Source organism: Myotis myotis, unplaced genomic scaffold (assembly GCF_014108235.1).
Source record: "Myotis myotis isolate mMyoMyo1 unplaced genomic scaffold, mMyoMyo1.p scaffold_m19_p_2, whole genome shotgun sequence".
NCBI lineage: Eukaryota > Metazoa > Chordata > Mammalia > Chiroptera > Vespertilionidae > Myotis > Myotis myotis.
Genome location: NW_023416324.1, coordinates 14,045,639 through 14,073,597, shown reverse-complemented (window position 1 = coordinate 14,073,597; position 27,959 = coordinate 14,045,639). Strand labels below are relative to the sequence as shown.

Below are 27,959 nucleotides of genomic sequence, written 5' to 3'. Positions count from 1 at the left end.
ATTTAAAAAAAAATAGGGGGGGGGGGGGAGAAACAATACAAAAGGACCTCTTTCAAAGAGGCTTTCCTCCAATATACCAAATATAAGTTTGGTGAATGAACTAATGAGAGAGTGTGTCCTTTAATAAATAAAAGAAAATCACATCCCTATTACCTAAACCATTCTCACCATGAAAATATGACTTGAAATTAAAATCCTTTTAGGATGCAGAGAAATTTGGAAGGCTGGTGGGTCTAAAGGCTCTCTTAGAGAAAATCCAAAAATTGCTCTGTAAGGGTAATTAGCACAAAAATCCACTGAGGCTGATTTTAGAATGCTGGCACCTAACAATAAACAAGATTTAGTAATGGTTTTAAGTAAGTGCCATCAATCCATTGTTTTTTGTTTGTTTGTTTTTTAAATATATTTTATTGATTTTTTTTTACAGAGAGGAAGGGAGAGGGATAGAGAGTTAGAAACACTGATGAGAGAGAAACATCGATCAGCTGCCTCCTGCACACCCTCTACTGGGGATGTGCCCGCAACCAAGGTACATGCCCTTGACCGGAATTGAACCTGGGACCCTTCAGTCCACAGGCTGATGCTCTGTCCGCTGAGCCAAACCAGTTAGGGCTCAATCCACTGTTTTTGATGTGCCATTAGTTCTTTGTATAGCTCCCTTCACACAATATGAGAACAAATTCTCTCAATAAACATTTTATCACACACCTACTATATTGCTAGGTACTGTCCCATGAACTAAGGACTTAACCTGGTTTTTCTCAAATCTCTGATCAACTGTGAAAGCCAGTTTTTAACACATATGGGAATGTCTGGACTCCAAAGTATTCATTTATAATCATTCTCATAATAGGGGTGGTTGCTGTTTTTGTTTTTTGCAGTGATAATTCAAACATTCTTTTTTACCTTCATTAGCCTCTGGCCTTGAATTCTTAATATATGCAGAGAACTTGGCAAAGATGTCCATTCCAGCAGTATTTGATTCTGGGTGCTTTGGCGAAAGCTTTAAGTACCTAAATGGAAAAGTGATAATGTATTACAGATCCCCCAAAGATACATTAGCATAAATCCCCTCAATCAACAAACCATTGTGCTAGCAGTTACTAGACATCTTTTAATAGTTAATATTACTCTAAGAAATACCATCATCTGTTTTCTAGGATATTTTTTAAAAATATATTTTTACTAATTTCAGAGAGGAAGGGAGAGGAAGAGAGAGACAGAAACATCAACGATGACAGAGAATCACCAATTGGCTGCCTCTTGCAAGCCCCACACTGGGGATCGAGCCCACACCCTGGGCATGTGCCCCCAGCGGGAACCAAACCCTGGCCTCCTGACTCATAGGTTGACACAACTACTGAGCCATGCCAGTCGGGCTGTTTTCTAGGATATTTTTAAGATTTTTTTTTCCTTAGGAAACAAAGCTCTGCAGTGTTTTTGTTCACACATTAATATTCTTGGCAATCAAAAGGTATCCGCACTCCACCTACGTTTTACAAACTAAAATGCTGAGGAGACTGTCTACTTGTTCAGAGACTTGTGCCAAGCCAGTGGCACTTTAGAAAGAGACCCCTCGAGCCGCGCTAAGGAAACTTCTGTGACGATGGAAATATCCTGTATCTGAACTGTCCAATCGGTATCCCACTAGTGATATGTGGCTATTTGAACATGAATTTAGTCATAGCAATTAAATCAAGTTAAGAATTCACATTCTTCCAGCCGCAGAGCTTTCTTAAGTAGGAATGCTAGCCCGATGCTTGGTGTATAGTGCCTTGAACCAGCCCTGGGCAGCAGCGCCAGAGAACCCTGGGAGCAGCAAAGTCGAGGCTGGTCAGCATCTTGTCCATCCAGGGGGTTGGGGGCAAAAGCAGCGAAAGGCAGATCACGCACTTCAGAGGACCCTACACTCAGGACTTTCCAAAACCTCTTCTGTATTACATTTTGTAAGGGGCACGGAGCAACAGGAAAATAAGATGGCGGGAATTTTGCTAGCAAGTGCTCAGCTGTGTTGTTACAAAGCTTTCCTACTTGGAGAAGTTATTAGTGACACAACGGCTTCAAAAAAAATGACACAAATGTGTATCTTACGTATTTTAATTTCAAACACACATGCCCATATGTTTTTTCCTCAAATTGGAAAGTACATGTAAAAAAGTTTAACACTTTGCTCTTGCCTCTGACATCAGCTCCAGGGACTCAGGGCTAAAGGAATTCGGACTCAAAGAACCACTTTAGGAAAAGTTTATCTGCTAAAAGGCCCTCCAAAACTTCACCGGAAAATGGGCTTTCGGGGCAGTAAGACTTTAGAAAAATATCTTATATTGAACTATAATTTAGACTTATTTATATATTTAAGGTACTGTTTTACCACTTTAAATTAAAGATGAAGATGAGGTATTTTTAGATAGAAATTTAGTTCAATTGCGAGGTGTGGTTTCAGGTTAGTTCTTATAGTCATTATTTTTTACACTTTACTATTTTGAATTCAAGAAATAATACATTTTCTAAAAATTGGACACAGTAGCCCTAGCCGGTTTGGCTTAGTGGATAGAGTGTCCGCCTGCGGACTGAAGGGTCCCGGGTTCAATTCTGGTCAAGGGCACATGCCTGGGTTGTGGGCTCAGTCCCCAGTAGGGGGTGTGCAGGAGGCAGCTAATCAATGATTCTCTATCATTGAAGTTCCATCTCTTTTTCCCTCTCCCTTCCTCTCTGAAATCAATTTTTAAAATAATAAATAAATAAATAAATAAATAAATAAATAAATAGGACCCAGTATACTATATGGGTAAGAATATAAAATATCTATGGAACATTTATATGTTCAAGCTATCTTTCTTTTTTAATATCTCTCAATTTTTAAGCTTAAAGATTTCTCTTATAAACAAAAGTATTTAAATAACTATTTTTAGTGAAAAATTATAAATTAATTTCTCCCGAGCTTTTATATATACATATATATATATTACGTATGTATGTTTTTTCTTCCCATCTATAGAAAACCTTATCCCCACACACTTTTTTTTGTTTCCCTACCTGAGCTGTAACAGTTAATCCCTTCTTCAACATCCCTGGGTTTCCCTTGACTACAAAAACAACCAACTTCCAACTTAAATGCTTTCACCACTGGTAATACAGTACCTTCATTGACTCATTCCAACAACAACAAAAAAAATAGTGCAAGGTACATAAATGCCTATCCAAATACATTTATGTCTTTCTCTAGCCAAGTTTCCAAAATTAGTCCTCTTTTCCCCAACCAATATTTAGCTGTACCAACTTTTTCTACTGAAGTAAACTTCATAATTTCCAAAAAAACTTACAGGAAGGCAGGCTTACATTACAGATCATGTATATATTCACTTCATACATGATAATAATTCTAATTATTACCTATTATGTGTCAGGCATTGTACTAAGTGTTGGGGATGTAATGAGCATTTCTATATGAGCACACTTGGTAGACATCTATTTTGATGAACAGGTAAGAGTGAAGGACTGTCAATCAGCATATCCTTATTCATATGGAAACAGACGCTATTAAAATTTTTTTAAAACACTGTCTCTAAAGCAGGTTAAACATGCCCTGTGTTTCCCTTCCAAGACAAACGATTAAGTGTGTGTTCTTAACTTAATGCATACAATACTATAGCTACAAGAGGCCTTCTCAATGTTTCATTTTGCCTAAAAGGAATTATTTTCCAGCCCCAGTCACTGGATTAATTAAAAGTTTCCCCAAACTAAAACACACGTATTTCCAGTCCTCACGTGCAGTGTTGTTAAAACATAAATCAGCCCAGCTAGTGTGGCTCAGTGGTTGAGTGTTGACCTATGAACCAGGAGGTCATGGTTTAATTCCTATTAAGGGCACATGCCCAGATTTCCAGCTCAATGATTCTCTCTCATCACTGATGTTTCTATCTCTCTCCCTTCCTCTCTAAAATCAATTAAAAAAAATATATTTAAAAAAATAAAACATAACACTGGATTTTAATAAGTCATCAATTATTATTAGTTTTAACAGCTTGATAAAACAATAATTTTCAATTATTGTGAACATTCATTTTAACATTTAACAAAAGGAAGGCAACTAGTTAATAAAAGGCTGTGTCAATCATAGAATGGACATGAGCATCCTGGGTATTTAGACTTTTAGATTAGTTCTTTACTCTGTATTAATGGTAGACTAGCTAATAATATTTCCATCATTTTAGGAAAGGTTTCATATATTTTCTCCTTTCTCATACTAATGTAAGAATAAAGTCTGGTTATACAGCTTATTAAATTATCCTTATATATTTAACTTTGGATTTTTGCCTGAGAAAGTTTATTTAGAAAATCACAGAGGTAGAAGAAATCAGCTCAGGAAACAAGTTACAGAGGGGAAAAAAAGGGGGGGGGGGGGGCCTGGAACTTAAGCGACAAGGAAGCCCTGACTGGTTTGGCTCAGTGGATGGAGCGTCGGCCTGCAGACTGGAGGGTCCCAGGTTCGATTCCGGTCACGGGCATGTGCCTTGGTTGTGGGCGCATCCCCAGTGGGGAGTGTGCAGGAAGCAGCTGAATCAATGTTTCTCTCTCATCGATGTTTCTAACTCTCTATCCCTCTCCTTCTCCCTTCCTCTCTGTAAAAATATCAATAAAATATATATTTTTAAAAAGAGACAAGGAAGATGCCCCCAAGGGAAGAGGGAGGGGAAAGGTGGGGGTAAACTCTACAGAGAGCAGCACTGGGTCCTCAGTCTTTTTATTTTTTTTTAATTGATTTAAGAGAGGAAGGGAGAGGGAGAGATAGAGTCATCAATGATGAGAGAGAATCATTTGTCGGTTGCCTCCTGCATGCCCCGTAATGGAGACCAAGCCCACAACCTGGGCATGTACCCTGACTGGGAATCAGACCCTGACCTCCTGGTTCATAGGTCAAAGCTCAACCACTGAGCCACACCGGCCGGGCTGGGTCCTCAGTCTTGAGGGTATTTATCTGGAAGTCGCAGGGGAGGATCCCAAAAGGATATTCATCAGCAGCTTTCCAGGTGAATACATTCAACTTTCATTGCATGTATTTCTCATTTAAAAAAAAAAGGCTTCATAATGCCTTTGCGAGCTCTTCTCCAAAATTATCTAGCTTTCTCTATCCTTCTATCCTGTTATCAGTAAGTTAGCCAAGTGTACAGTCCTGCTTCAGTTAAAACTCCATTTCAGAGCTTTTTGAAAGCTTTTTTTGGGCGGGGGTGGGATGGAGGAGGCAAAGTAGTTCCTTCATTCAAGCAAGAGGAACTAAAAACATAAACACTTTCCCCATCGAAGAAAAAAGAGAAAGTTTCTTCTTAAAACCTATAGTTACACTGACCAGCAAAAGCTGCTTGATTTAAGCTTTCCGTTAGTCTGTAAATGCAAAACAACTCTAGAATAGACAGTTGCCTATATTTATATTTGTCATGGCTAAATCAGAAGTGCTCACATAAAAACACTGTTCTCATTAGCATCAAATGCCAAAAACATTTATTAGAAATGCTAGATTTTAGCCTACCAGCTTGTACAACAATTCTGCCTTTCGCCTCATCCTATTTGGAAACAAGAAGGTTACAATTTTGTGAGGAGGATCAGCCAGAGTTAAGGACCTGAAGGTCTACCTGTTCTAGAGAAATGACAGTGAGCAGGATGGTCCCTGAATGCCACAGAACAACAAAGGAAAGGGAGAGGAATGCATGTCACAGTCCCAGAAACCCGGCTCCTCCATACAATTCTGCGCGACAGAGACGACTATGCTGCCTGCTGAGCAGTTCACATCGCGGGTTGCAGCGCCCACGGAAGGGAAGGAATTCCCAATCCAAACATGCTGCTGCAATCATATAAACAAAAGCTCGTCAGAAGTTAAACCTCACCTACTTTTTAAAAAGGACTCATTAAATTCAGTTTGACAACCACCTTCAGTCCAGCCTGCTCATCAGAGTAAAGTAAATTTTCTAGGATTTCTCGACCCTTCCTTTAAGCTTGAGCTAGCCTTCAATTTGGTACTCTTTAATGCACAATCCCACTTAAAGACACATTTCACCTCTTTTATAAAAGTCAAACTCAACGAAATTGAGAATCAGAAAGAAGACAACAGGAGAAACATAGGTTTTTGAAGTTACATAGACCTGGCTTTGGAATAAATACGTCAGCTCTGCCACCATTAACCTTGGACAAATTGTTTGGATTACTCATCTTCGGGTTCTTCATGAAGTCTTTGAGGACTGAGATAATCCACAAAATAATCCATTAATGCACTGTACACAAGGCACATAATGGTACTTGAATGTTAGTTAATAACAGCAGAGGTATTAGCAACATCAAAAACCCTCCTTTCTAAATTAAGTGAATTATAAAACTATTTAGGAACTCTCTTTAGATTATAACCTACAACATAAAAGCAAAGAAATTACCCTTAAAGAGAATTTAGCACACTGTGAACCCTTTATAACAGAAAGATCTCCAAGTTTTAAATTAAATTATTTAAACTGAAAGGAAAGACCATCTCTGATTAAAGTATCTGTATGAATACATCCAAACAAAATGAGGCTGAAATTTCTATGTATAAAAAGCTAAGTGAAAATGTTTATTCCCATGGTCCAATTCAAAAACCGATGTCTTACAGAGGACTGGGTGTGAAGAAACCAGAATATGCTGATATTAGATCTATTATCTTAATGTCCATTTCCTCTGAGAAAAATAACAAGGTCTAATAAAAAATTATTTTTGGCCCTAACTGGTTTGGCTCAGTGGATAGAGCATCAGCCTGCGAACTCAAGGGTCCCAGGTTCGATTCCGGTCAAGGGCATGTACCTTGGTTGTGGGCACATCCCCAGAAGGGGGTGTGCAGGAGGCAGCTGATCGATGTTTCTCTCTCATCGATGTTTCTAACTCTCTATCCCTCTCCCTTACTCTCTGTAAAAAATCAATAAAATATATTAAAATAAAAATCATCATTCTCCCCTTTAAAAAAAATTTATTTTTGTTGTTGCTGTTGATGAAGACTATTATGAAAATATAAGAAAATGTCCATTTGACTGAAATGGTATATAAAGGTATCAGCATACTGATTTTAAAAACAACTATCTTGGGAGAATTTACACATTAAACACTTCAGACAAAACACAGTTTTCTTCACAGAGGATGGCAAGTCATTCAGACTGTTCCTCTGTTTATAATGTAATGTTGATACAATGATCTACAGTTACAGGAGAGGAGGATCACTTTCATTACTGTCTGAGGACAAGTAGACAAATGTGAACTTCCCTTGGGGCTGACAGACTTTTAAAAATAAAAAGGGATCTAGTAGGTTCTATGATGCAACATTCTTTCATAAGTTATTTCTACTACGTTGAATATATGGTTGTAACAGCTCCTTACTGATATGTGTAAACCTACAATTTACATTTTGCAAATACAAAGATCCCAGTTTTGATTTATTGGTATTCTGCTTATATACAAGGTCTGGAAGAAAAGGCAAGACACAGTTTTATTAGTGTTGGTCTGAAGAAACTTTACTGGGATGGAAAGAAGGTTTGGACTCCTGATAAGCAGAGGTAAAAGAAGTTTGAAGCTCTTAGAAAAACAGGAAGGAAGGCAGAGGATAAGCTTTTATAATACAGGATTAAGAAAATGAAATTTTAAGCTTAGTACAAGATTGCTAAACAGAGGCCAATTCTGTTCATAATGGAAGATGGGTTAGATACCTCCAGCTCTCAAAAAAAACCACTACTGATACAAAATTATTCTTCTGCCTAGAATGATTGCCACTCCTTCCCTCACCTGGTGAATGCCACTTTTTAAAAATTAAAGTTTATAAAAAAAACAAAAACAAACAAAAAAAAAAGCCGAAACCGGTTTGGCTCAGTGGATAGAGCGTCAGCCTGCGGACGGAAAGGTCCCAGGTTCGATTCCAGTCAAGGGCGTGTACCTGGGTTGCGGGCACGTCCCCAGTAGGGGATGTGCAGGAGGCGGCTGATCAATGTTTCTCTCTCATCGATGTTTCTGACTCTCTGTCTCTCTCCCTTCCTCTCTGTAAAAAATCAATAAAATATATTTAAAAAATAAAAAGTAAAAAAAAATTAAAGTTTAATTCAAGTATCATCTATAAAGCCTTTCCCGATTCCCCTCTCTTTTTTGCCATTTAATCATTTATTTTTCAGTTACAGTTGATCCACTCACTTTCCCAAACCACCACCACCACCATCCATATTGCAGGAACTATGGCTTATTCACTATTGTGTCCACAAGGCTCTGCTGCCCAATAACTGCACAGTGAGTGAATGAATGAATATTGAGTCATTAGTTATTTTGGAAACCTCTGACTCAATAATCCCATTCCTGGGAAATTTATCTGGATATAGAAGATAAATGATGGTAACTAGCAAGAAAGGCATGGGGGGAGGGGGGGATTTCCCCCCCCCCCCCCCCCCCAGTTTTAAAGATAATGAAACTGGAAAAGCCTAGAAGAATTCAGTAATGCCTTAAACCTATGCCAAGATTACAGTATGATGCAAAACTGCCTCTCTGCGTCTTAGGTAACTGTCATGAGAGTTCATCTAGTCTACAACTGTACTTTGCATTATAGGAAACAGAACTACAAAACTGTTAACCACGTAGGACCTGGGGATCTAGAACACCTCAAAGAAACACATAAATAGAAAATTAATCCCAGGGACACAGTCTAAAAAGTCAATTCCCTTGGGTGGCAGCTTCAGAACGTTACCTTTGAAATGACCTGGTAAGAAATCCCCCAGCAACCTGCACCACACACCTGCTTATACATCCTGGCTGGGTTCAGTTTAAATTTGTCTTTCCCCATCTTTTCTCCTCCCTAAACTTCTCTTTAAACTTGGAACCAATGTCCCTCTAATAGCCAGTCTTTCCTGACCTATCTCACATGCCCCAAACCTACTTACACCATGTCCTCTACAGCTTCCTACCTAATTAGATTCCTACCTTTCTTAATGTAGCTACTGGCCTCGCCAGAAGCCAATTCTGACATCTGTGTGGAATTAATTATAATAAATGAAGGGAAGTCCTAGTCATTCCAACTTAACACTGTGAGAATTTAACTCAAGTACCAGTCAAGACAAAGCTTTAAAGAGATGGAAGAATTTCCATGCATTTTTCTTTGATACTCACTTGGGAGGGCATAAGACTTCTTCAAGAAATTCTTCAATTTTATTTACATCTGTTTTGACTTCGTTGTTGAAAGTTATAAATGGTGGATGGGTCCCAGGAGCCAAGTTCTGCAGGTCTACAGGCTTCCTGTTAAACAAAAACAGTGGTCAAATTGGACAGAAGGTGTACCAAGTCATCAAGCAAAGAGGACCTAAGATTCAACTTCTAGTTCTCACCTGGCACTCTGAGGCCTCAGGTGTTTTGTTTGACCCACAAAGGCTCATTTTACAGATGCTTTACAAACACTTAACATTTCAAGAACTGTAGTGTGAGATACATGAAACTGGGCTGATAGGAAATGGCTAAAAATGTATAAATATTTGGTTTATATCATGAAAGGCCTTCAACAAATATTCAACAATTCAGTCAAACTCATTCAAATGTTTACCTTGTGTGACATATCCAGAAAAAGCAAAGTACACAGAATTCATGCCTTGAGATAAGAGCAAAAAATATACCTCAATGTTTGGGGGACTTTGTTCATTCTTTTGTTAATGTTTTTATTGATTTCAGAGAGGAAAAGAGAGTGGGGAAGAACGAAAGAGAAACGCAGATGTGAGAGAGAAACATCTATTGGCTGCCTCATGCACACACCCCGACTGGGGATCGAACCCACAACCTGGATATGTGCCCTGACCGGGAATCAACCAGCAACCTTTTGGTACACTGGGCGATACTCAAACAACTGAGCCACACCAGCCAGGGCTGGATTTTTTTTTTTTTACTTTTAATGTTACTTATCAAAGTAGACCTTTTTTTTTTTTATAGTAGGAATATTTTAGATTAAAAAAATATATTCTGTTCTCTCCCATTTTGTTCTCAGGTGAAGAAAATAAAATAAAGAGAAACAGACAAATAACAAACAGAGAGGGAAAGAAAGAAATTCAAAGGAGGAACCTGACCGGAGCTAATACTTTAACAACCTAAGTGGCTTAACGTCAATTAAAATTTAATGGGGTACACTTGCAGCAACTGGAGGACGTGGGGCTGGTGGCTCAGTTCCAGCTGCCTCGTTGAAGAGTGCGGCACAGCCACAGGACACTGACGCTGATTCTTAAGATGACCTGTCTGTAATTAGGTGACTCACTAAATGGAGAAAAAATACTAAGTATGTAGAACTTCCCCTTTCCTTTTGAAGGCTCTGAGTTTCAAGGCATAATATTAATTCACACAAATCAAGAGAATACTGGACACTACAAAGCAAACAAGCAAACACAAGTTAACATCACAAATCCTTTATTTATTTCAATGTACTCCTATGAATTATTCTTCACTAGCTTTGCTACTTTCCGATAGTAAAGCCACTAACTGAATCAGTGGATTGTGGACTCACCAAGACACACACCAGATCCTAGTTACTAAGCATTTGTCTAGTTGTGCCAGTTCAGTTAAAGGATTTTATTAATTTTGATTCAGTGTGGTATACTGCTGATCTTTGTCTACTTCAATGTTGGTTTGTGGCGCAATTGTTTTAAAACAAAACAGCACCCATGAAAAGGTTTCAAATACAGCTTCTATGATTCTTAACAGATTTTGTTTACACAGTTTACAAGTAGAGTTTATATTAATAACAGAGTTAGAAAGCTACTCACTAACATATTTCTAATCCAGCTCTTAGTGGCCTCAACAGGGTTTATCATCTTTGAAATTATCTTAAAAAAACATCATAAAGCCACGTGGCAGCCAAGTTCTCCCTCTCTATCTGACTATCTCGATGTATGTCTCTCTTTCACACACACACACACGTGCACACGGGATATACATGATTCAGGATGCATTGGTGAGACACATATCTTGAATTGTTAGGATTAACAGGGCTTCCTGTAACTCAAATCAAATGTACAAAGGGGAAGAATGGAGTTTGTACTTTCCTGACTGGCCAGCGGTAGGAAGTGGACGATCTCTCTAAAAGGCTGGCCTGTTCCATACATTTAGTCTCTGTGTCTCATGGCTGTTTCTGAGGAACTACCTGGAAATCAAACTGACCTCTCAACTTGCTGAAAGCTGTTTTCAGAAAGTTAGAACCACAGAGACATGATAATGAAAGCAAACTATGTAAGGGATCTATTTTGAAATCAGACTTTGTTCTAAGTTTATAACGGCCCTTTAAGATATGCAGAACTATTCGTTTTATCATTTCATTGTAACATCTTAAACTATTACTAAGTTGTGAAAGGTTAAACTACCATAATCTTCTAAACCTTTATGCCATTATTATGGCAACTTACATGTGAGTGTGACTCACATAATATGTTACAATTTGGTATGTTGACATTTCAAACAAGAGAATCAGTAATGACATTGCAGAGGAAATAGTTTCAGTGTTTAAGGTGGGGATGAGGAAATGGAAACATGTATTTCTCAGACTTTTAAAAAAGTGGTCTCCAATTTACTTTCTCTTCTCAGAGAATACAATGGAGGGGGATTTTACTCACTAGTAATATAGCAGATATCACTGCTTTTACAATAAATTCCTTAAAAGTTATTTCTACTCTCATTTCTCAAAACCAGAGTTTCCCCCAGCAAGTATGTGATGAAATACGGCCACACCCAGCTATTGCCAAGGCAGTGTCTCAATTTCTTTCTCTTTCTTTTTCTCTCTTTCTCTCCCCCTCCATTCTCATACTTTCTTCTTTTCTCTTCCTTGCCTACATCTCAGGTTTATCTGTGCTCTAAAGATGCTAATCTGATTTAGGAACTTCTGGGCATAATGAAGATAGTGTAAGTCTTCAAATAAAGATCTTGGTCGCTGCCAGGAACCTGTCAGCCAGAAAGATCCTACAGTAGCCGTGTTATTTAAAAAAATGAATTACATTCAGTAGCAGGTCTGAAAATGGTTTAGTGAGAGTAGTAAGAAGTACCCTGAACAATGGTTAGCACATAATAGACTGAAGAAATGTTAGTTTCCCTTCCTTTTTCCTGAATTTAAAAATGAGACAACTGACCTCCCAGATGAGACGCTTGCCCAAGACCCCAGGGCTCTCTTCAAACAGAACCAGGCCTCTACCCCTGATACTTGCTACAATGCACGGTTGTTCCCCTCTGACGACATGTGATAACATCTTTAAACATTCGCCCCAAATTTTAATATTTCCACTTATTTATCTGAACTTTTTGTCCAAATAGTGGTTGATGTAAAACCTAAATTTCTCCTAACGCTTGGGAACTGTTTTGAATCCAAAAGTTCTGTAATGCGATTGTAGCATGAACAGAAAATTAGGTTTAAAACGGACTCCCACACTAACGCATTAAGGCAGCACTGGCAGGCAAGCGACGGGAGATTGTTCCAAGTTTCACAGGGCACATGAATACCGCCAGCACCGTCATTAACACCAATTGAGATTCAAAGAGACCGTGTCACACTGTGCCAGAACTGGCTTGATTTTAATGGATGAAATGTCATGTAACAATAATTTTTTCACAGCATAGAGTGGGTTTTTAAATAGCTCTCAGGAAAGTTCTATTGCTCACCACGTTTCTTCTGGGATCAGTACTTTCCACTGAGGAATTAGGCAATTAATCAGAAAAAAAGCAGGAAAATAAGCACTATGGGCATTTTCTCCCACACAGCTTCCTATAATCAGTCATAGTTAAGACTATATTATGAAAGGTACTTTTCACTACAGGATGCTGTATTCCTCTGTGACAATTTGATTTTATAGTTTTTTTGAGCCAATGTTCACTTTCTCTTTGAAATCTAACTAAAGGCTATAAGTAAACTCATAGAAAAGGATTGGAAAGATAAAGACCAACTCTAAATATATATTTTTTTTCTTCTTTTTTTTTATTTCATAGAGGAAGGGAGAGGGATAGCCAGATAGAAATATCAATGATGAGAATCACTGATCAGTTGCCTCCTGCACTCCCCCCACTGGGGATTGAGCCAGCAACCCAGGCATGTGCACTTGGCTGGAATCGAACCTGGGACCCTTCAGTCCGCAGGCCGATGCTCTATCCACTGAGCCAAACGGGCTAGGGCAAGACCAACTCTAAATGCAATGATATTTGTGAAGAGAAGTTGATGACCAGGGGTGGAGGGACTCATTATCATGTACTGCTTTTGTATATTTTTAATTGCCCTTAAGAACCATTTTAAAAATATATATATACTATAGACCTAAGATTTCTAAAGAAAACTAAAAAAATATAGGCTCCCATGTTAGTGTACTCTGTTGATTTTACAAAAAGCCCTAGGAAATAAAATACCTTTTTTTGAGTGGTAGTATTTTCTAATAGGAGGCCCTGAAACTCCCTATGTGTCACTTCTAAAAAATTTTTTAAAATCTATTTTAGAGGGTGAGGGGAGAGGGAGGAAGGAAGGGAGGGAGGGAGAGGGAGAGAGAGACAGAGACAGAGAGAGAGAGAGAGAGAGAGAGAGAGAGAGAGAGAGAGAGAGAGAGATATCTATGTGAGAAACATCAATCAGTTGCCTTCCCATACAAGCCCAGATGAGGATTGAACCCACAACCTGGATATGTGCCCTAACGGGGAATTGAACCCACCACCTTTCCATGTATAGGACGATGCTCCAAACAAGGGAGCCACACTGGGGGCCCATGTGTCACTTTGGACATGTAGGGTACATCACACTTACACATATGCTCAAACATCAGCCAGCTTACAAGAATAATGCCTTTTAAAAAGTTTGTAAATGAAAAGTGAAACCAATGACTTTGAAATAGCCATTATGTGTTAACTTCCTTTCCTGAACCAGACGGTCTTCGTTTATGGTACCATTACTGGTATGTACCCCAATCGAGCACTGTATTGAGCTGTTGAAAGGATTTTTGGAAGCATGGCAGTCAACTCACTTGCTCCAATCCAAAAATGGAATAGCAGAAATACATGTATTTTAGGCCACAGTCAGGGTGTGTGCCTGGCAGCATGGTCTATTTTTAGAAGTTATATTGGGAAACTTCTTTGCGAATGCATGTAGGAAAAAAACAGTAATCAAAGGATAACTCCATGAATTATTTCATTCTTACAATAGCTCTGTCCGATATGAGTTAGGTCTTCCAAAGAACCTGCAGTTTTAACTCTTACTATCCCCAGCGGCCTTCTCTACATTCATATACATAACTAATGGAGTTCCTGGAAGATTTCAGGCTTATTTTCAATAAATAAATTCTACGTCTGCATATTTTCAAATAAGTGCACTAGCAGTAGGTAAGGAATAAACTGTAAGGAACTGACAGGTGTCCCAGGGAATGCTAACCTAGAACGGGGAGTAAGTTCACAGCTCTCACGAAACTCTCACTCTGTGATGCCCGGAGGGATAACACAGAGGAATTCTGCCATCCATTAAGTGATAGCCTATCCATATTTTTTTCTTGAACACTGTTCATGACTGATATGCTTAAAAATAAGCAGCAAACCATGTTGTGTCAAGAGGAACACATTTCCATTGCTGAGTCCTAGATTGTCTATTGCTACAACTGTTCTTAACCCTTGATTTAAGTCTTTTTTCTTTTCTTTTAAGTATGAATGTTCTTCATCTCAGGAGGAACAGGAGTTCCTGAGTAAAAACACCTTACTACCTATCAGGGCTCTTCTCAGCCTTCTCCCTCTCCACTGTGCTCCATGGCAAAAGTTAGAAACAACTCTTCAACTAGCAAGAACAATCACAGCCACGGATAATTGCTCTTATCTCTATATATAAAAGGCTAATATGCAAAGTGCCCCCTCAGGAGTTCAACCGGGAGACCTGGAGTTCGCTCACTCGCTATGACACGCGCTGACCACCAGGGAGCAGCACAGAACATTACAGGCAACCAGCGGCGGCAGGACACTGAGGGAGCGAGGGAAGGAGGCAGGGAACCTGATCGGCCCAGGTCGCCAGCCAGGCCTAGGGACCCTACCCGTGTGTAAATTTCATGCACTGGGCCTCTAGTTTTACAATAATACTTAACCAAATATGGTGGAAATTGTATTATTAAAAAATCCTATTTTAATTCCTAGAAAGGAGGTTAAATAAAATAGACCTAGCTGTATTTATCCTCCTAAAATCACATTCTTGCCTTTAAGGATCTAGATCAGGGGTCCTCAAACTACGGCCCGCGGGCCACATGCAAATACAAATATTGTATTTGTTCCCATTTTTCTTACTTCAAAATAAGTAATGTGCAATGTGCATAGGAATTTGTTCATAGTTTTTAATTAAACTATAGTCCGGCCCTCCAACGGTCTGAGGGGCAGTGAACTGGCCCCCTGTTTAAAAAGTTTGAGGACCCCTGATCTAAATTATATAGGCCACGTGTTTATCAGCAAACTTGAGCTCAAGAAGCTGTCAGCTTAGAAAGTTCTTCATAGACTCATGTTTACACAGAAATGGCAAAGATTTCACTGCATCCACACCAAAACGTCACTCCTGGTGCTGCTCTTGAAATGTAAGGTAAACATACAACGAGTTCCTAAAAAGACTGAGTGGCGACAATGCAATTTACTGATATTGTGAATTACCATAATACTTAATACAAGTTCAGTTTGTCCACACATCAGCTGAACTTTAATACAATATACTTTCTTCAGAGAAGATATGGCGAACAAAGTGAGGGACGGGGAGAGGATCAAACTGAAAAAGTGATCTACATATACTCAGATAACCGCAACCACGTCTTACCTTTTCAGGTCAACAGTTGTGACGCTAAATACAACTCCTTTGAGCCAAAGAATCATGAAGAGCCTCTGGGAAAAGGGGCAGTTTCCTATGCTTTCACCATCACTGCCAGCCTAGGAAACAGAAACATGAAAAAACAAGGTCAAAGTGATGACACTCAAAACAGACCTTTTTTCTGAACTCTAATCAAGAGTACAAGGAGACAGGAAACGTGGCACTCTGGAAAGAAGGGTAGAAATGCGGGTCTTTATTATTTTGCTCTTTCACTTGTCTCTTTCTCTTTTTAAAAATGGCCAGTCTAGTATAGACTGTCCAAGAGAACTTTCAGCAACGATAGGAATTATCTCTACTACCACTGCCCAATATGGTAATCATTTGTGACATGTGGCTTCATGAGTACTTGAAATGTGGCTAGTTCAACTGACCTAAACTTTTAAATTTTTATTTACTTTTAATCAATTTAAATGGTCAGGTCACATGTGGGTAATAGGACAGCACAGGTCTAATTAGCCCCTAGGGCAGGGGTGGGCAAACTTTTTTGACTCGAGGGCCACAATGGGTTCTTAAACTGGACCGGAGGGCCGGAACAACAGCATGGATGGAGTGTTTGTGTGAACTAATATAAATTCAAAGTAAACATCATTACATAAAAGGGTACAGTCTTTTTTTTCAATAGTTTTATTCATTTCAAACGGATGGCCCGCGGGCCATAGTTTGCCCACGGCTGCCCTAGGGACTAGGGCAGTGGTCGGCAAACTGCAGCTCGGCAAACCGCGGCTCACGAGCCACATGCGGCTCTTTGGCCCCTTGAGTGTGGCTCTTTCACAAAATACCGACTTCTGCACATGGGCCACGAAGTTTCAATCGCACTGTACGTGCGCGCCCGCACATGGTATTTTGTGGAGGAGCCACACTCAAGGGGCCAATTAGCCGCATGTGGCTCGAAAGCCACGGTTGCCGACCACGGGCGTAGGGGATACATATATCCTTGCCCCAGGGAAAAGACAAAGTCTATCATGGGTTTTATAAAATGCAAATCATGTTTTGTTCTATGAGATAATATTCTTTATAGGACAATATATAAAGGGAAACTTGTAGGTGTGTCCAAAGAGTTAACTGCCAGCCTCCCCCTATTCTAAAAAATATTCATTATAAAAATTACATATCCTGTTTTACACATTCCTTCAGGGAGAGAAAGAACAAACGTAGCTTTACAATAAGCCATTTGTGATCCAATTAATGAATGCCGCAGTTGACTTCCCCGAGTTCAACAATGAAGTACAATTTTCCTAAAAATCAGAGTGGAACAAATCTTTAATTCCATCACGTGGGCCCCAAGCTTAAAAAGAAGGAAGGAGGGGGAATGGGAAATGGGGGTTGGAGAGGGCCAGCTGCTGGAAGAGAACACTCTGACACTTGCTAGGGCCCAACACAGCTCCCTTCACCAAGAGGTCTATGGAGAAGCCAGAAATGACCTCCAACAAGTCATTCAAAGACGCTGGTAAAAGTACTGTTTATTATTCTGAAGTAACTCTCAAAGCAACTCAGAAGCCATGTCCGTAAAACGCTGTATCAAGTTACATCATTAATTCCTAGTTAATGGTCAAGTGGGGGGGAGGGGGGCGGCAGGAGGGTATAAAAAGATAAAAGCAGTTAGCTGATTACACATAATATAACCAGCAAAACATACAGGCATATAAGGACCCCAAAACCCTACCCTAACCAGACAGTATGGGATAGTTACAACTGAGCTTGGAGGGAAAAAACTTACCATTCTTTATCAGAAACAAAATATACACAGAATTGTAGCCAGAATGAATTTTATTAATTTCTAATACTGCAACTTATACAAAATTTATTTCCTAAAGAAGTTCTAGTCCTTAAATTTTAGAGTGACTAAGAATAACTTAGAGAAAGCATTTAAGATGAAGATTTCTGTGCCTTACATCCAGAGACTCTGCTGCAGAAGAATTCCCAGGGCGAGGCCCAGGACACCCAGAGTCACAAAGAGGCATCTGCTGGGCACAATGAGGAACACTGGTGTGAAAAGGTTAGGACAGTATTCCTTTATTTATTTATTTTTATTCTTTTGATTTCAGAGAGGATGGGAGAGGGAGAGACAGAAACATCAATGATGAGAGAGAATCATTGATCGACTGCCTCCTGTATGCCCCCCACTGGGACTCGAGCCTGCAACCCGGCATGTGTCCTGGCCAGGAATCGAACCATGACCTCCTGTTTCATAGGTTGACACTCAACCACAGAGCCATGCCGGCTGGGCAATATTCCTTCTTTAGAGCACAAGTCAGTTTTTTAGGACTAAGTCCTATTATATAACAAACTGATACTCAAAGTTGCTTTTTTGAAGGTGCTCACCATCCAAACACATAGCATACAAATGAGTTTATTACAGATCAGAAAAAGTTAACACACTACCTTTCTAAATAGCTTGGTGATTGATATTTTCACACAAGCTTGTATCTTTAGATAACCAACTTTTATCATTGTTTTTCTTTTGTTTTTCTCCAAGTTTTAACACGGTTAGCAGCAGAAGCATAAATACAAAAAAAAAGGATACCAAATTTGAGACTTACTGAAAAAGCAGAAAAGTTTAGTAAACAAATTATAAGTCTGACTAAGGTCTTCATCCTTTTCCATTTACTTAATCTGTAAAATTAACTACAACTTTCCAAACTACCTACCACAGCAGTGTTAAAATCATTAAATTGGGCTCTGGCGGGTATGGCTCAGTTGATTGAGCTTCATCTGTGCACGGAAAGGTACAGTAACGTAAGTCCTATTATTCATTCAAACTATTCACTGAGTCCTAGTCGGTTTGGCTCAGTGGACAGAGCGTCGGCCCATGGACTTAAGGGTCCCAGGTTCGATTCCAATCAAGGGCACGGACCTTGGTTGCAGGATCAAACCCACAACCTTTTGGTGTATCAGGCAACCCTCCAGTCAACTGAGCCACCCAGCCAGGGCTTCGTAATTTCATTTATAGAAAATGTCCACAACAGGCAAATCCATAGAGACAGAAAGTAAATTAGTGGTTGCCTAGGGCTTATGGCCGGGGGGGGGGGGGGGGGGGGGGGGGGAGTTAGGGAGTAACTACTAACAGGTACAAAGTTTCTTTCTGGAATGATAAAAATGTTCTAAAATTAGACTGTGGTGATGGTTGAACAACTCTGAATAAACTAAAAACAACTGAAATGTATACTTTAAATGGGTTCATTGTATGGTCTTTGAATTACACCTCAACAAAGCTGATTCCAAAATATATAGACACAAATTATAAGTATAAATATACATATACTGGACAAGATTTTAATTTAGAATATATAGTTTTAAAATTATAATTGCAGCTTATAAAAAATTAATGTCTATAATTTTTCTTAAAAACCAGAAAACCCAAATAATCAAAGCAAAAATTTGAATAATCCCACTGGCCCAGAAATAATCACCAATTTCCAGATAAAAGATGAATTGGCATTCATTTGGGTTTTGTTCTTATAAAGGGGTTAGTTTTGACTGACTTGCTGTCTGGGGTTCCTCTCACACACTCAACTCTTCCTCACCCTCCTCCATCAGGACCTCTGTTGTAATTCTTGAGTTGCCTAATACCACTATTTAATCAGAAACTGCTGGATTAACTCCCACATTGCAGAAAAGGGGTCAGTGGTAGATGCCATAAATATTTTAATGTTTTACTAATTCAAAGTTAAGGAACTGCTCACTTAGAAAACCCAGCGTAAGCAGTTTATAGAAAGTCAGACCTTAAAACACCAAAGATCTTCAACTTCATTCTTCTCTATTTCTTTGTGTTTATGGGACTGGGGGTGAGGGGTGCTGATGAGTAGGGAAAAGAGAGGCTGCCTCTGAAGGTAAGAATGGGCTCCTGACCATTAAATCATTTCCTTTGACACATTTTCTAGGAAATGTATAAAACGTGTTGCCAAAAAAAAAAAAAAAAAATGCACTCAAAATTTAAAGACCTCATTTAACTTTTAGTGTGGATTCTATCTAAATTAGCTATCTAAATATACAAAAGGGCTTGCTTTGATTTAGATTAACTTAAAGGTCAGAAAACAACATGATAAATGGGTAGTCACCTGGCTTCTATTATCTATTTCTTTGGTTTTTGCTACACACATGCTGAAACCAAGGTCTAAAGGTTTGTTTAGTAAGCTGTTATCCTTCTACAGGGCTGCAGAGTATGTGGGAAATAACAAGGTTTAGAATCAGACAAACCTGGAGTTGAACCTGATTTCACTACTTATTAGCTATGGAATCTTCATTTTAACATTACTTAACATCTGTGAAACTCGACTTCATATACCTCTTATTATGGGGATCCAAATAGTTAGGGTACACACACAGTTCCTGGCACATGGTAAGAGTTTAGTAAAGGTTACCTAACTTTAAAGATACTTCTTGCACAGAACTCAGCCTAACAACCTGTTCTTCAGTTGACGCCCTTACCTATGTGAAATAACCTTTGATGCTTACTGGGGGAACAATTTATTCACTCACTGAACAAACGTTAACCAGGTACCTACTGTATAGAAAGAAATCATTGGACACAATGATTAACAGCAAGGACTCTGGAAGCAGAGTCCCTGGTTTAATACAGGGGTTCTTCTACTTAACCACTTGTGTGATGTTAAGCATGTTACTTAACATCTCTGGGACTCAGTTTCCTTACATGTAAAATGGGGAATAATATCTACATCATAGAGTTATTTTTTTTAATATATTTTATTGATTTTTTTACAGAGAGGAAGGGAGAGGGATAGAGCGTTAGAAACATCAATGAGAGAGAAACATGGATCAGCTGCCTCCTGCACACCTCCTACCGGGGATGTGCCCGCAACCAAGGTACATGCCCTTGACTGGAATCGAACCTGGGATCCTTCAGTCCGCAGGAGGACGCTCTATCCACTGAGCAAAACCGGTTAGGGCCACAGAGTTATTATTAGCCTAAATGAGTTAATATATGAAAATCTCTTAAAATATAGCCCAGCATGTGGTTAAGTGCTCAGTAACAAAGTATATGCCAAGTGAAAAACATATTCCTGACTTCATGGAGCTTGGGGGACAGGGGTACTACAGAATGGGGTAATGGGGTACCACTGATGGGTTTTGGTGGGTGGGGACGTGAGCATAAAATGCAATTTCCATTTTCAGGCAATAAATAACACTTACTACCATATGGAAAACAGGTTGGGGGTATGGGGCTGATGAATGGAAGCTGGGAGACCTACTGCAGTAGTCCCAGCAAAATGTGGCCGGGATTAGGTAGAGGCAATGGAGATGAAAAAAAATGCATAGATTAAACTGAATTCAGAAGGTACAACCCTAAAGACTTGTGGATGGTTTGGATGTGGGAGGTGAGGGTAAGAAAGAAATCAAATAACTCTTAGGTTTCTGGTTTGAACAACTTGGTAGAGGAAAGCCTCAAGACAGCGGTGAATGTGTCTACATTTTGTTGCAAGTTAAAAAGAAAATCCCATCAGGAGGTAACAACCATAGAGCTGTACTAGCCTTGGCTTGAAAATATTTTTAGGTGTGAAAGGCTATAATCCAAAATTAACACTGTCTATATCTCAGGACACATTTGGGGAGAGGAAGGGACAGGGATGTTAACTTTATACACCTCTGCACTGTTTTATCGTCTTTGTTTGATTTAAGAAAAAAATGTAAAGAAAATATTCCAAATGTTTACACATGATAATCTTCTTGTCCCTAATCACTGCCAAAACAGTCGACTGCTTAAATACAGACCTGCTTTTTCCTTCATATTGCTTTAAAAAATGTTGAATGCAAAATAGTCAAAAACCACTAACCGAACTAACAATGACAGTTAAAAAAGATCCTACTGAGTACTTTTGCCTGCTACATATCTGAAGCATATGCTGAAAATGAAAACAACGGCTCTATCTGTATTAAAATCAAATCTGAGTCTTGACCGGTTTGGCTCAGTGGATAGAGCGTCAGCCTGCGGACTGAAGGGTCCTAGGTTCGATTCCGGTCAAGGGCATGTACCTTGGTTGTGGGCACATCCCCAGTAGGAGGTGTGCAGGAGGCAGCTGATCGATGTTTCTCTCTCATCGATGTTTCTAACTCTCTATCCCTCTCCCTTCCTCTCTGTAAAAAATCAATAAAATATATATTTTTTAAAAATCTGAAATGTTTCAGCAGGGATACTTTATTAAAACAAAGTGTCAGATATACAATGACCAGACTTTCCATCTAAGCACAACAGAACCATAATGAAAACAAGTTCTGAGAAGTTTACATTCACTCCTCAAAAGCCTAAAACAGGAGGAGCGAAAAAGACTCTAGTGGCTCTATTTTTTTTAAAATAAAAAGAAACAGGCAAAATTAATTTAAATAATATTTTATTTTATATTACCTAAAATATCATTTCAACATGTAATCAACAAAAAATGTTATTACATTCTTTTCTTGTAGTAAATATTTGAAATCTGGTATATATTTTAGACTTATAGTACACTTCAATTCAAACTAGACACATTTCAAGCTCTCATTAGCCACATATGGCTGGTGGCTATCATATTAAACAGAGGAAAAAACCTCTGAAAAACCAATGGTCATGTACCTGACCCATCAACTCAACATTCAAGCTCTCAGAAATTATTTATTCTTATTTCAAACAAATTTTAACAAGTTTGCTTATCTGGCTTAGCCAACCACAACAGATTACAATAGAAAATGAAAGGAAATGGGCTGCATCAATAGAACTAAGTTAGCAAAGGAAAAAATAGAAAACACATATAAACATACACGCACCCATGAACTCACACAAAGGAGATCTAGATTCAAAAGGCATAACAACAGAGGCCGCTTTAGCAGAAAGGCAAAAAGTAGTCTTACCCAGGCCACGAGTTCCCGAGGCCACTGCTGCAGGACTGAATTAGTATTCAGAATGCTGACATTAACTGGCAGTTAAATTCAGCATTTTAAGAAGTCACGGAAACAATGTTTTAGAAACATTTCCTTTTAAAATCAATTTGAGAACTCTGTGCTATTTTTGAAATTTTTCTATAAATATAAAACTATTCTAAAATTATAAAGCTAATTTTAAAAAATCAATTTCAGCCCTGGCGGGTTTGGCTCAGTGGATAGAGCATCAGCCTGCAGACTGAAGAGTCCCGGGTTCGATTCTGGTTGAGGGCACATGCCCGGGTTGTGGGCTCAATCCCCAGTTTGGGGTGTGCAGGAGGCAGCTGATCAATGGTTCCTCTCGCATCACTGATGTTTCTATCTCTCTCCCCCTCTCCCTTCCTCTCTGAAAATCAATTTAAAAAAAAAAACAAAAAAACAATTTCAGGCTTCGAGTATGAACTAAGTAGGTCCCATAGGATCAACCCTCTGCCCCAGAGCAGTGACAGCTTCCAGACAAAAATAGCCCACTTGACAGCACTGGAGAATGAACAAAAAGCAGGCAGATGTGGGAGGGGACACTTGGAAAAAGGGAAATAGAGTAGACAAGTTGCCCCAATTTTTTTCTTTTAACCTTGTGCCATGCAGGGCAGCTAAGACTCCAATGGAAAATTCACAATGTTGCCGCCTGAAGAACCGAAGGACAGAGTGAAGAGCCACCATCACCACCGGAAAAGAAGGTAGAACGCCACAGAAAAGAGAGCCAAAGAGAGGGAGTCCTAAAATCCCAAGTCTGAGTTTAGCTGAAAATCAAGTCAAATCAAGACAATTTCAGATAAAACGCAGTAGAATGTAAATGCTTGGCATTTAAAAGAGTTAATTTCAGGAATGGAGAAAACCAATGTGTTCATTATATTAAGGCATGATTCTACTATTAAAAATAAACATGTGCCCTTTAAAATTACTTATTCTCACTTTGGTCACATACAAAAAAATTTTTACCTCAAATTTTTTCACTCAAAGCCTTATTCTTTAAACATCTTCTAACCAAAGATAAATTCACTGCCAGTCTTCCCTTGTTTATCAGCAGAAGCCAAATACACTGTGGGTGGGTAAAATTCTTACATAAGTCAGAATCCAGCAGCCCACTTCCCTACGAGCAGTTTAAAAATACACATGCAGTAGTACAAACTAGTCTCAGAAAGAGTCCTGGGAGTGAAAGAAAACAATTCAGTGTTCAAAAACACTCTTCCCAGACCTGTGCGATGGCTGCTACCTAACTCTAGTGGGTAAGGGCTATTTCTCTTTATAAGCAAATTCCCAGACCTAGAAATTCCACAAAGAATTCAGCAGTAGAGTAAAAAATCCAACTTGTCCTTTTGTAAAAAAAAAAAATCTAAATTCTCCAGAAAGCTGTTTGTTTTTAAGAGATTATACTTTTGGTAAATAAAAGAAAATAAACTGAAGAGCATTATGCTAAGTGAAATAAGCCAGTCAGAGAAAGATAAATACCATATGCTCTCACTCATTTGTGGATTATAATGAACAACATAAACTGATGAACAAAAACAGACCCAGAGACAGAGAAGCATCGATCAGACCGTCAAACCTCAGAGGAAGGTAGGGGAGGGTGGGGGTAAGGAGGAGAGAGCAACCAAAGGACTTGTATGCAAGCATATAGGCCTAACCAATGGACACAGACAACAGGAGGGTGAGGGCATGAGTGGGAGGGATGGGGGTAACATGGGGATAAGGACACATATGTAATAACTTAATCAATAAAAAAATTAAAAAAATAAATAAAGAAAAGAAAAAGAATTCAGAGGATAGCCCTGGACAGTGTGGTACAATGGTTAGAGTCGTTCCACACACCCAAGGGTCACGGGTTCGAATCCCAATCAGGGGCATGCACCTGAGTTGAGGGGTTTGCTCCCGCCCCCAGTGGGGGCACATGCAGGAGGCAACCAGTTGGTGTGTCTCTCTCACATAGATGTCTCTCTCTCCCTCCTCTCCTCCCTGACCCCTCCTTTCATTTCATTAACAAAATAAAGAATTCAGCCCTGGCCGGTTTGGCTCAGTGGATAGTGTGTCAGCCTGCGGACTCAAGGGTCCCAGGTTCAATTCCGGTCAAGGGCATGTACAGTGGGGCCTTAACTTAATTGCATTATATTATTATGTACAAAAATATTGGCTATAAAGGTACACATCACAGTACTGTTTGCTAAATTTTGGACCTCTAAATGACTACAAACAGTGGATTAATAATGATAACAATGAACAGTGAAAAACTGCAGTCATGAACATGCTACAGAATGTTTTAATATAAAATATTAGCACTCAATAAACATGAATCTAAAAAAAATAAAATAAAATAAACATGAATCTTTTGCTGGTATTTTATTTTGAATTATCCATGTTTAAAATTCTCATTAAAATATATTACAAAGTTTGTTTTTTTAAATTATATACTCAGCAATACATTGAAACTGTGAAAAGTTAACATTCAGAATTCTTGTCTCACTTTTTAGCTGGCCTAAATAAATTTAAAATATCTGACTAGTACTAGATACCTTGCTTATTATTAAAATGTTTGCTTACCATTTCAATGCACAGATGCCTTAAATATGATAAAGGCAAATTCTAACTGAGAATAGTTCTGTATCTGTTTTACTTTAGACACAACAAACAAAACCTTCCCTTTACCTTTCATGTTGGTTCATGTGGAAACTGTATTTTCTACTAAAAAAAGTCATTCTTGAAATAGTTCTCATTTTTCTGGCAAACTGCTCCCATTGTCACTGGGAATTTTTATTGGCTCCATTTATATTTGTTGTCTAATAAACTGCTGCTAATTATGAGAATTTAATTACCTGGACCTGACTCTGAAATCTCAACTTCCTGTCTGAGCCTAAACACCTACTTTAGCACATAAAGTAAATCTGGATTAGATTGAACATCACTCCTAAGACACACACCCACTTTACAGGTGACAACAACTTGAACCTCATCTTCCATTATGCAACTTGGAGATTCTAGACCTCTAAGCCAATCTATTAAGTTTAGATCCATGGCTATCAGTCTAGTAAGCAAATTATATGTCTTAAGTTCAACAACGGAATATTACTTTTACCTCTGGTATAAGACAACACCAGAAACAGACAATACTCTCTCTTCATGCTTCTATCCACAGACTATGCATACCAATTTGCCCAAAAACAAACACTAAGAGATACTTATTGAATTAATGAGCTATTTCCTATATAACAAGATGTATGTTAGGTGGGAGATATAAAAGATAAGAAAATAGACCCTGATCCCTGATTTCCTGGAATTCACATTCTAGCCTGGAACACAGAGGATGAAAAATTCAGAGGAGTGGCAGAACATGCAAAAGCACAAAGTGCTCCCGACCGGTAGTAGGAAGGATTCGCTCTACTGAGGGTCAAGGAAGGCTTTGGAAGATATCTGAACTCAATTTAGGAGGGCAACTTTTTAATTATGTTCCAAAATATTTCTAGTAAAATATGTCATAAAAGTATATCATTCTCCTCAGAAGCATAGCACGCTTCTAAGTGCCTGAATGTTTCTGGCACGCTTGCAAAGGGCTCTCTCTGAGGAGCGCGAAAGCTGCAAACAGTTATTTTAACAACGCTTTCGCATTGTTTCGCAATGCTCTTAAAAGTCCTTATCTGAGAACAACATGAGTTTTGGCCATAAATAGGAGACTGATTCCTTCACTCTGTTCTATAGTATCTATAACCAATCAAGCAGAAGAACCCTATTACCACTTGAACACACTGAGATCTGACTTAAAACTAATAAACCAAGAAAGCACTAAGTAAAACATGTTTCTTACACTAGACAAGAGTCTAGCCTCACAGTAAAAATGTATGTGAAAAAGACGTAGGGATAAAAATAACTAAAAGAAAAGAACTGGTGATTCGAAAATAACCATAGGTCAAAAAAAAAAAAACCCTAAAGAAACATCAACAATCTGCTTCAAAAAGAGGAATAAGCAAGTGGTTATACACAAGCAGGTTTTCTTTTTTTACTTGTGTGTTTGTTTTACAGAAAGATCCCTTGTAAATAAAGGATTTGGGTTTTTTGAGGGACAATGGGAGGCAGACCACAGGACTAAACAGTTTGGTAACTGTTTAAGTGAGCCAAAAGTTAAATAAAAAAGAACAAAAAAAACCAAAAACACCCAGATCCCAAAGCACTGGCTGATCTCATTAGCTCTGCTTAAGAAACTTTATAGATGTGACTTCACTCCTGGATTACACGTCTATATTTAGTTTATACCTAATATGGATAAAGTCCTGAACTAACAGCCATTTCCTCTCTCCACAAAAAGAAACTTCCTTGCTTTTTTTCTATCAACAATGCAAAGATTAGTAGTGTAGGCTCCTCTGAAGGGAGAGGTTAAACACACACACACACACACACACACAATTAACAACTTAGTACTTTTTTTTTTAACTTGGACTGCTTTGACACTTCTAAATTGGAAAAAAATTCTAAAATCAAATAAGTGATGGTCAAGTCAAGTTCCTTAATAAGTTTATAAATAACCCTTTTAAAGACTTTATAAAATACTAATTAACCAAGCCCAAAAATGCACAGAGGTGAGGCAATGGAAATTTTACAGTTTCCTTTCCAATGTGACCAAAAACTGAAAGCAACCAAACTCATTTAAAGAACCATCAAGGCTCATTGGTTGTTAGCATGTTTTAGAAATATCCTTCAACAATCTGATTGATTTATTTATTTTGCAGGCTGACTGAAAAGAGCAAATAGTAACTCTGGTAGATAATATTCAACTTCCAATAGAGAAAAAGAATATAAACAAGATAAAACAAGACAACTCTTAGTGGTTAAGAGTTAGGCTCCAAGTCACAAAGACCTTGGTGCAAATTCCAATACTGCTACTTACTAGCCCCACGACCACACACAAGCAAGGACCTCTTCAAGCTTCAATGTGGTATTCATAGCACCTATTTCAGAGTTTATGAGGATGAAATTGGCTAACATATGTAAAGGGCTTGGCACATATGTTTTGGTGCCTGGACCATAATGTGCACTTACTGCTATCTATTATCTTATGATTATTATTCTAACTTTAACAGAAAAGCAAAAAACCTACTGTTCATTTTTATATATCAGTGTACTCTATCTTATATAGGAATAAATGAAGTAGTTTCAAAAAGCTTATAACATTATTATAAAATGAAGGCTTTTAAAGTCA

At 38.6% G+C, this 27,959-nt stretch overlaps 1 protein-coding gene across 2 annotated transcripts in view; it reads right to left on the bottom strand.

Moving 5' to 3' along the window:
- The window catches only part of CLIC4 (chloride intracellular channel 4), a 55,447-nt gene that overhangs the window by 12,944 nt on the left and 14,544 nt on the right, over positions 1–27,959 (bottom strand). For both annotated transcript variants that reach the window (XM_036351725.1, XM_036351724.1), the window contains exons 2-4: positions 15,812–15,921; positions 9,154–9,279; positions 907–1,013 (exon numbers count right to left, since the gene is read on the bottom strand). In XM_036351725.1, the coding sequence (XP_036207618.1) occupies positions 907–1,013; positions 9,154–9,279; positions 15,812–15,921 (343 nt within the window). The remainder of the gene's footprint in view (positions 1–906; positions 1,014–9,153; positions 9,280–15,811; positions 15,922–27,959) is intronic.